Here is a 9,930-nt window from a genome sequence, read left to right on the forward strand (position 1 = left end):
AAGTGGGGTGAGGTCCCCTGATTCCCACTCTAGGGTACTTTCCATTTCATGGGCTGCTTCTCCTCCTGACCCTCCTCTCCTTTCCCTTCTCTGTTGCTTAACATTTCAGAGAGAACACATCATGTGTTGAACTGCAAAGATGGCCCAAGGTGAGGAGGTGGCTGTGTGGGCATTTCACCGTCTCGGTGAAGTCGGCAGAACTAAGCTTTGCAGTTCCGCTGGGGGATGTTATCCCCCACAGACCTGGCAGCAGGCTTGGGGGACACTTACCCAACCCCAGCCAAGACCTTGCTTGCTAGGGGAGTCTCCATCACAAAGATCTAGTGGTTCTTAACATACGTCTAGGCTGTGCCACCAAGTCAGGAACTGGGACCCCGCAGGGGAAACCAGCCCAGAGAGTCCGGAGACCGCATCTGAACCAGGGGTGGGAGAAGTGTTTGCAGCAGGTCCGATGAGACCACAGAGGGGCTGCCCGCCTCGGGCTAATGTGGCCGAATGTGTGCTGACAGATCGCACCCAGGGGTAGGGGCCTGTGAGGGGCCCCCCGGGGGAGAGCTGCAAGGCGTTCAGGGGTGGGGAACGCCTCCTTCAGTGGTCAGGTGGGCTCCGAGGAAACAGACTCATGTCTCCTTTAGCTTGGGCTGGCTGCTGGGCTCTGCCGAATCCTGGGACAGTTATGGTGGTTTGTTCTTTATAGAATATTCTTCCACACAGTGCCCAGGAAGCCATCAAACACAGCAGCATGGGGTGCCCATGCATCAAGGAGAGCTGACGTGGATTATTTCAGATACATGTGTGTGAGTAGCCACCACGCTAGTTTAGAAAGTAAGCCCACTTGGTGTGTGTTTCCTCCATTGAATATCGAGTTTTCTTGTAAATATTAAACACACGTGAGACAGAATCCCCAGATGAGAGCCTGTGGTTTGTCCAGAACTTCCGAGTACCTGACCAGAGCGTAAGCCCCACAGGTGGTCTCCAAGGGGAGGCAATGGGTCATGACCCCTACTGCAGCCTCCGTGCCTAGCACCATGTGGCAGGTGCTCAGTGGGTGCGGTTCAAAGGATGGACGCGGCACCCACTGGGCCACCTCTCTCCTAGTCCTGATGGCCATCCCCATTTTACAGACGGAAACCGAGGCTCAAAGAAGTGGGGACTTTCCTGAGGCCACAGACAGGGAGTCCCACAGCAGACTCTGAGCTGGTTCTGCTAACTCCAAGGCACACGGATGCCTGAGGGACGCAGGAGGCTGGTCTCTTTGTGGGTGGGGAGCCCATAACGTGGAGCTCTGGGCTCCCTCAGTCTCTTCAGAGATCTGGGTCTGGGTCCCAGGGGAACCAGGACTGGCTGGCCTCCCAGGGTGGGAAAAGGGCACCAAGCAGAAAGAACCAGACTGAAACTCCAAGAAGACACAACGCCTTTAATTGACAAGCAGGGCAGGGTGCGGATGGGCTGGGAGTGGTTGCATAGCACCGGCCTTCCCACCTGGCCAGGCCCTGCGGCCAGCGGCAGCCACACAGCCATGGCTCCCCCGGCTGTGAGTGAGCACCAGAGACCACCGCCGGACGCCTCTGCCCGGAGTCGGCATCAGCACCAATGCGTGGAGGCTGCCTCCTCCTGAGAAGAGAGTCAGGACACCTGGGTAGGGGGAGAGGAAGGCTGGGGGCTGCTGGGCTGCCCCACCCTGGGAGTGGGAGAAGGGACGGAAAGCCTGATGTCCCTTACTTGGCCTGGATCTCTCCCAATACCTCTCTTGGCATCATGGCTCAGAGGAGGGTCCTCCTGACTGACCTGGAATTTTGCCCGCTTCAGTTCCCCAGACCTGCTGAGGGGTCCAAAGCCTGGTGCCTTCTATCCTGGCCCACTGACCAGTGCCGTTTCTAAAGGCAGCACCAGGCCAAAGAAGACGCTGCTGGGCTTGAGCTACCCACCAGGGCCTCAGCACCGTAAAGCTTGGAAAGCCAGGGGCATGGCACTGGCAAGAGGGGACAAGGAGGGCCGGAGAGCACCTGGGGATAGACATCGGTGTCTACCCGCGGCTGGGAGCCTGAGGGAAGTGAGGCCCATGCACCTTCGGCAGGACGGGCTGAGCAAGGCCTTGACGGAGTCCCGGGAGCAGGGCGGGAGGGGGTGCTGTAGGGAGGGAAGAAGTCCTCGCAGGTGCTCCTACGAGCTGTGTGGGGCTGTATGGGTCTGTGCTCCCTTCCACAGGGGCCCCCTTCACTCCCAAATGCCCCCAAGTCCCTGGGTCCTCTCCTCACAGCACCCTTGCCCTGACCAAGGCCCTCGGAGGTCTGCTTTAACGACGGGAATTGGGCAGGAAGGAGAGGAGGAGGCAGGAAACACTCCCCACCTCAAGGACCCCATCCCATCGGCCTTGGGGAGCAGTGGGGAATGAAAGGCCAGAGTCTGAACTCCCAGAACCCAGGCGTGTGCGATGAGTCCCTGTGTTCCTCAGCGTCAGGCCTCGAACCTTCCGCATCTCCCCACCCCAGCTGGACCGCATTCTCTCCAGAGCCAGGCCTGCGTCTGATTCACCCCCAGCTTTCCCGGGGCCTGGCACAGAGTGAGCACCCGGCGAGTGTTGGGTGTAGGAGAAGTGAGCATCAGCTGCACAGATAGGGGTGCAGAGGAGAGTGAGAAGGGGGAGGGGCAAGACAGAGGAACGAGAAAATTTAAGGATGTTGGGAAGATTCTAGAATGTTCGGAGGATTCCAGAATGTTCAGGAAGTACTGGAATGTTGTGAAAGAACTAGAATCCAGTTACCCCAATGGGTTCCACAGACCAGCAGCACCGGCGTCACCCAGAAACTCATTAAGAAGCCCAGAATCCTGGGCCCACGCTAAGCCTGCTGGATCAGAATCTGCATTTCAGCATGATCTGCACATGATTCATATGCATAGTCTCAAAACCAGTTTGAGATGCACTGGTCTAAAAGGCTGGGAAAGTTCTAGAACGTTTAGGTTCCACCGCCACTTAAAATGCATCCAAGAGAGGAGACCGGCAGAAACAGACTGGGAGGGAAGGAAAGAGGAGGAGGACTACCGGAACGCCCCGCGCTGCGCCGCGCGGCCCCCTTTACAGAGGCGCGCACGGGGAGGCCCTGCGGGGGGTGGGACGTGCCCAGGGCCCTGCAATGGGCTGCCCCGCCGGAGGACGAGAGGCACTAATCGTCCTCGGGCTTGATGAGGTGGCCGCTGAAGGTGATGTAGGTGTCGACGTCATCGCTGTACACCGCGTTCTCACGCTCGCGCTTGAAGAGCCGCGCCCAGACGCGGTCCCCGGGCTCCAGCGCCAGCATCACGCTCTGGCTCTGCATGATGCTGCGGTCGCTGGGCTGCGCGTACAGGATGACGGCCGCCTCCTCGTTGTGCACCACGTGCACGTAGGTCTCCTTGAAGTTCCAGCTGTGCACGTTGAGGCTGAAGAAGTAGAGCCCGCGCAGGGGGGCGACGAAGTGGCCGGCGGCCAGGTCGAAGTGCCCGTCCGGGTTGACGAAGACCGTGTCGAAGAGCAGCGGCTGGAAGCCCTCGCTGCTGTGCAGGGCCGTCTTGCGGCCCACCGAAAAGGCGGAGAAGCGCATCTGGCACGGGCTGCCGGGGCTGCCCGCCTGCCCCTTGGCGCCTTTGGTGCCCTGCGGACCGCGCTCACCCCGAGGACCCTCCTTGCCCAGCTTCCCAGGCGTGCCCAGCAGGCCCCGGTCCCCTTTGTCACCTGTGGGGACAAGAAGGGAAGGAGTGAGGTGGGGCACCCAGGCCTGAACCAAGGCAGTACCTACGCTTGTTTGCAGAGGGCTCTGCCCCTGCTGGGAGAAGGACCTACTGCGCACAAGGTGTTGCCTCCCTGAACACCCCTCTGCAGAGGACACCATGACCATCTCACTCTCAGAGGTAGTAAGTGACCTGCCCAGGGTCACGGAGCTCAGGAGAGGAGAGGCAGGACTTCAGCCACCACCTGTCTCCACGCCTGCGCCTGATCCCCTCCTCCAGCTGTGAAGGTCCCACTCTGGGCTCAGGGAGGCCAGACCCAGCCATGTGGGGGGAGTCACTACACCCAGCCAGGCTCCAGTGAGATGTGGGGGGTGGCAAGATGCGCTTTGCGTTTCTGACATACAGAAAGAATCAAGGAAAATACCTCCACCTCCTCCCCCAGTAAAACACCCCCTGTTAGGACCCAGGCAGCCTTTGGCTGACATTATACCCCACTGTGTGACCCCGGCCATTACGTGGCTGAGGTCTTGGTTCTTTTAACTATATCTTGAAAAAGGTCACGCCCACGCGCAGGGCCCTCTGCCTGGCTCAACCCTCCGCTCCCAGTGCAGCCCCCGCCACTGACCCCTGGTTCCTCCACCTCACCTTTCCCAGCCCAGGAAGATACCCCCCTCATGCCCTGCCTGCCCCCCGCCAGCTCGAGCCCCGTATGGGTACTCACCCTTCAGGATGGTGATGTTGACATATGGCCTGACCTCAGGCATCACATATGGGAGGGTGGACGGTGAGGCCGAGGACACATCTGCAGCATCAGCAGGGGCCGGGAGGTCCTCGGAGTCACAGCACCGTTGGCAGTGCCCAGGGAGACTGGAGGCTACAGCCTCCCCAGAGGTGGGCTCCTCGGTGGGGACCCCAAAAACCCAGAGAGGGAGAAGGAGCACTGCCCAGAGGAGGTGCGGGACTGCCACCCCCATGGCGACCTGGAGCAGGGAAAGAGGGGCAGAAACCATATTTAATTTAACATCTCCGCAGTGCCCAGGGCCAGAGCGGATGCTGCCACCCTCAGCAAGTGTGCTTCTGACATAACTCGGGGAGAGAGCGTCACTGCCCCTGTTTAGCAAACAAGAACACTGAGGTCTACGGAGGGGAGCAAGTTCTCCAAGGTCCCAGAGACTTATGGCAAGGCAAAGCCTGGAGCCTGAGTGTCCCAGAAGGAACCTAGTCCCTGGAGGCTCTGTCACATGAGAGACCGGAAGGAGGAAGCCCCTCTGAAGAGAGCCACATCCAAGAGCAGAGGAGGGCCTCAGGCGGCCTTTGCTGGGGTGGGTGAGGAAGATGCCCCAGCCGCCCCTGCGTCGTAAGCACTGAGACTGTCCTCCCATCTCCCTCTGGCTTCTTTTCTTGCCATTGACTCCACCATGTTTGACAAGCACCCGGCCCTGGTGCAGCTTGAGGGAGGTCAGTGGGCCCTAGGGACAAACACAGAGCATTCTGCACATGAGCACCAGGGTCCTGGCAAAGGAAATGGGCAAGTTCATTTATTCTAGCAGACAGGTAGTGACCATCCACCAGAGAAAACGCAGGGCGTTCTGCGTGGCGTTGGGATTATATTGCTGAGAAGTCTGGAGTAGGTACGCTGAGTTGTAAGGCTGCAGGCCACGGCCGGCCTATACAATGCCTTTGTGCAAGGAAGAGGAAGGCACCCCTCAGAACACACAAATTAGAAACAAGAGAAAGCACCACAGAAGCTGTGGAGCCCTGCAAGGGCTGGTGTCTCCCCCCCCCCACCCCCCCTTAGCATCTTTGTGCAGTGGATGACATATGCAACTCCACCTTCCAGCAGAATCCCTCCTGGCAGGGAAGGCCCAGGAGAGTTAATTCATTGGACAGTGGTTGTGTCAATCATCTTAGGTCTGCCAATCAGCTGCCAAGGAGGTAAATTAGAATTAAGAGGCAGGACTAGGAGATCTGGAAAATTCAAGAAGTCCAAGGGTTTGTGAGGATCTCTTTTGGCCTTGGCCAAAGAAAGGATCCAGAGTTCCTGGAGAGGGGCAGGAAGTAGCCTGGACACCAGCTGCTGGAGACAGGCCGGGGGCCGGGTGGGCAGGAAGCCGGGCAGAGAGCCTTTGAGGTGGTGGCAGTGTTTGGGGGCTGGTGTCGAGTTATCTCAGGATCAGAAACTCAGCTTTTGAAACCAGACTGGTTTTTACACTTCTGGCGTTTCTTTGTTTATTTCCTTTTTGTTCTCCTTTAACATTTAGTACAATTCAAAAATATTTTTCTGTGGTTAATACATGTAGAAGGTAAAATTATTATTGTTTTAAATGCCATCCTATCTCTGCTGAGCACTGTGGTAAGAGCTAGGTTTTAAAGGGACAGGAGCACCCTCCCCCCCCCAGTACCTCCCCCTCCCTGGAGAAAGCCGGTGGGGTGGGGGGGAGCATGCAGCCCCTGGAGCCATCATTCCCTCCTGCTGGTGACCAGTTCCCCAAACCCTCTCTCCCTACCCTGGTCCTGTTTCCTAGTTCTGCTCATAAGGCGGGTCAAAACCCCATATCTCAACATCCTCAGTCCAAAATTACACCCTCGCTTTTTATTTGTAAATTACACATCCCAGTGGTGTTGAGAAAAGCAAAATTCCTTTTTTTCCTGGTCAAAATGTGACCTCACGGGAAAAGGTGGAGCCTTAGAGACAGACCTGAGATCCCAGAATACTTTACAAGCTGTGTGACCTAGGGCTAGTGGCTTAACCTCCCAGGGCTTCCTGCTCCTTGACACTTACAAGGAAATGACAACACCACTCTCCCTGGTTGTTTGGAAAGATTTAAATGCAGGGAAGGTGCTTGACTTGTAAAAGACTCTAATAAAAAATTTGTTTCCTCCTCCAGCCAACACTGCGGGTGCCTGCCCAGGGTGGTAAGGCAGATGGGAAGAACAGAACGGCTCCCGGGGGACTGGCTCAGTTTGGGCACATTTCTGTTAGCCACACGGGAATCAAAAGCTCTGAGACATGAACTGTGATGGGTGGTGGGGGAGGGGGGTTGCAGGAAGCAGGAAGCAAAGCAGACTTTAACAAAAGTAACAATTAGGACACAGCCAGGATCCACTGGCAGACTGGCCGTGGGGGAGTGCCAGGCAGGGATTGAGTGCAAGGACCATGTCATTGGAGGTGATTTTGGGATCCCCAATGTCTCCACTTGGGAGCTGGGACCTCTTTGGGGTGAGGGGAGGGGCCAGGCACTGCTGAGCTGAGTTGGTGTGTGTCCCAGCAGCGGGGGGCACAAGTCCGGAGCAGCTGAGAGCAGCCCTTCACCAGAGGCTAAGGTCTCAGTCACAGGAAGGAATGCGGAGGGGAGAGCCTGGAGGGCCTCGCCAGGGTCAGAGGGATAATGCAGGGCCAGAGGTGTGTCCAGGAAGAGCGGAGGGCGGAGAGGAATTCCAGGCTCTGACCCCAGCTTCCTCAGCCCTGCCAGCCTGCCGTGGGAATTGCAGGACCTCCCATCACTCACCCTGTGTCCTGCAGCCTTGCACAGCAGCTCACGGACCCCGGGCCTCGGGGCAGCCTCTGGATCCTTGGCCCATGTCTGCGATAATAACTTACTGCTGGCCCAGACCCCCAGGCCCAGCCGAGGAGGGAGGGAGTAAGGGATGGAGGCCGGGCAAGAGGGTGGGAGGGCGGAGGGAGAGAGCTGAGCTGGCTTCCCACTTCCCCTCCTCCCTGCTCCCTCCTCTCCAGCCGCTGGGTTCTTCGGAGATAAAGGGAGCTCTGGATTTCCTCTGCTTAACTCTTTGGTGGTCCGGTGGGGTCTCATTTGATGCAGAGGCCCAGTAAAGTCAGAGCCAGAGGGGTCTGAGGCCCCTAAAGTGCTGGCTGGGAGATTGAGGTGGAGAAGGGGAGGGGTGGGAACCCCATAAATTGCTCGGGAAGGAGGAGGCAGTGCTGGAATCCTGCCGCGGGGCAGGAGCGTTGGAGTGGGATCGGGCGCGGGGCTTCGGCTTAAGCTGAAGAGTGGAGAGGACACAGGCTGCAGCCCAGCAGCCTCAGGTTCATGTCCTGGTACTGCCACTCGGCAGTGACACCCTAGGTGTCTGTAGAGCTCCGGTCCCAGCCCCATCCCTGCCATCACAGGGGAGACTCGGTAAAATTGTGTCTTGTCCAGTAAAGGTATTATCTCCGCAGGTATCAAGTAAAGGTAGCAGCCAGGTCAAAAACCACACCCCAATGGTTATGGTTGCCAGTCCTCCTCCTTTGCCTGGAATCATGCCATGATTAATTCATCCTCCTGGTCTAGCACCAATCCCTCCGTGCTAATGACCCCAAGAAGTTCACAGCAAGAAGCCTGTCTGGTGTGGCCCTCGGCCTGGGCAGTGTGGGCAGCATCCTGCCTTAGCTTCTTCCTCTGGTTAGGCTGCGGGAGGTTTAGCAAAGCTGCAACCCTGGTTCTCTGCAGCCAGAGACCCCTGTGCAAAGACCGTCAAATGTCTCTTGCCCTCCAACATCCTCTCATTCTACATTTATTGAGTATTTCCTGTTTGGACCAGGCCTCTACTTTGCAGGGCTTTGGGTACCTAAAGGGTCTTTACATTCACTATTTCAATGAATTCCACTCTAGCTTTGGGAAAGGGAGTCGATGTGACTTACCCGAGGTCACACAGCTAGTGAAGAGGAACCTCAACCCTACAGAATGGAAGTGCTCACCATCCCTCTAGACTTCCCACGATGGCACAGTGGGCGCAATTGTGGGCAAAGGCTGTAGTTCAGGGTCCATGCTCTGGGAAGAGAGAGATGGTAACATTACCACCCTCAGGAGGCACAGGCGTAGAGACCTGAGGGGGACTGACTGAAATCTGAGACTTTGGGCACTAAACCCAGCCGGTCCCCACTCACAGTTGGACGAGGCGTGGAGGATGGAACAGCGCCTGGACTGTGTGTCCCTGACCAGCTCTCACATCTGGGCCTGTTGTCCTATTAGTCCTATTAGATAATCAAATCAGCAGAATATCGAGGCCTGGAAAGACCCTTAGAAATGACCTAATTCAATTCCTTAATCCATTCCACAGGGACACTGTGACCCAGGGAGGACAAGTCTTTGGCTCAAGGTCACAGTAGATGCGAGTCGAAGCTGGGATAAGAGCCAGACTCTCCCACATTCTAGCTTTGTGCTGTGGCCCCCCTCAAGCTCACCTGGAGCCCCCCCCAGGTGTATTTAGGGTTCCAAGGGGGCCCCAAAGAAAAGCAAATGGAAGTACTATGGCTGCTGGGAAAACTGTCGAGTCCACACTGGCTGTGTCCTCTACATGGCCCTGCCCCAGGCAGCATTCCCAGGGCTCAGAGCCAGGGCTGCGGAGGCAAGGAGCCAAGGGGAGCCACCCTCCCCTTCTCCCCGCTCTGCCGCCACCAGGAAAAGGGCTGAGTCAGCAGCACTGGAGAGGGAGACAGCTGGCTGTCTCCGAGTTCTCTGGCTTAGAAAGCCTAGCATCTGAGGAGAGGGGGAAGGGAAGGAAAATGGATGGAGGATGAGGAGAAGCAGGAGGGGGACACAGGAATGGTTTTATCGGGGTCTATCACGTGGCCGGCCAGCACTGTGCTTCATGGGGTACTCAAGAGCCCCCTACAGGGAAGGCTGCTCATTCTACCTAGCAGGTGAGGAGGCTGAGCTGTGGGACCACGTCTGGCTCGCCAGGTTCTAGGGCCGGCTCCTTTGGTCCCCAGACACATGGATGCCTCAGAAAAAGGCCCCTTGTCCCCCTTGGTCTAGGGCAGCTGGCTGGAGGCTGGGCAGACAAGTGACCAGGACTCAGAAACATTATACTTTAATGCTTTTCCTTCCGCTCTTTCACATGCTTAAAATGCGTCCATCTGTGTGCATGGCGGTCTCCCAGCCCTCTCTACAAGCTCCCTAGCAGGTTGGGTACTTTGGAGACAGAGCTCCAGGCCTGAGGCAAACAATTCTGGCTGATGTCTCAGGCCCACCTCCTTCTCAGAAGGAGGCATGTCTCCCTACCTCCGAGACCTGGTGTCTCCAGGTATGAGGGACATGAGGTGGCAAAGGCCGTCTGGCAGCCTGGCGGGACACCCCATGGGGGTACTCGACACCGGCTGGCCATCAGTGCTTCTCCCCGGTTAAAGCCTGAACATGGCGAGGGCATGAACCCATTCCCCCCATGCACACAAACGAGGAAAATGAGGCACAGACTCACTGACTCTCAGAACCGAGCTCC

General features: G+C 57.5%; 1 protein-coding gene across 2 annotated transcripts; it reads right to left on the minus strand.

Moving 5' to 3' along the window:
• Positions 1–1,397: 1,397 nt before the first annotated feature.
• Positions 1,398–7,369, minus strand: C1QTNF6 (C1q and TNF related 6). Of its 2 annotated transcripts, XR_004955850.1 has the most exons (4): positions 7,218–7,368; positions 4,430–4,688; positions 3,101–3,712; positions 1,398–2,923 (listed from the first exon to the last, which is right to left on the minus strand). XR_004955850.1 is itself a non-coding variant. In XM_016161834.2 (3 exons), the coding sequence occupies exons 2-3, from the start codon at positions 4,680–4,682 to the stop codon at positions 3,165–3,167; spliced, it is 801 nt and encodes a 266-aa protein (XP_016017320.1). In that variant the 5' UTR covers positions 4,683–4,688; positions 7,218–7,369; the 3' UTR covers positions 1,398–3,164. The 2 variants fall into 2 exon arrangements, 1 of the variants encoding a protein (XP_016017320.1); XM_016161834.2 differs by having other exon boundaries at positions 1,398–3,712; positions 7,218–7,369.
• Between the last annotated feature and the right edge of the window lie 2,561 nt (positions 7,370–9,930).

This window comes from Rousettus aegyptiacus, unplaced genomic scaffold (assembly GCF_014176215.1).
Source record: "Rousettus aegyptiacus isolate mRouAeg1 unplaced genomic scaffold, mRouAeg1.p scaffold_m13_p_2, whole genome shotgun sequence".
Taxonomy (NCBI): domain Eukaryota; kingdom Metazoa; phylum Chordata; class Mammalia; order Chiroptera; family Pteropodidae; genus Rousettus; species Rousettus aegyptiacus.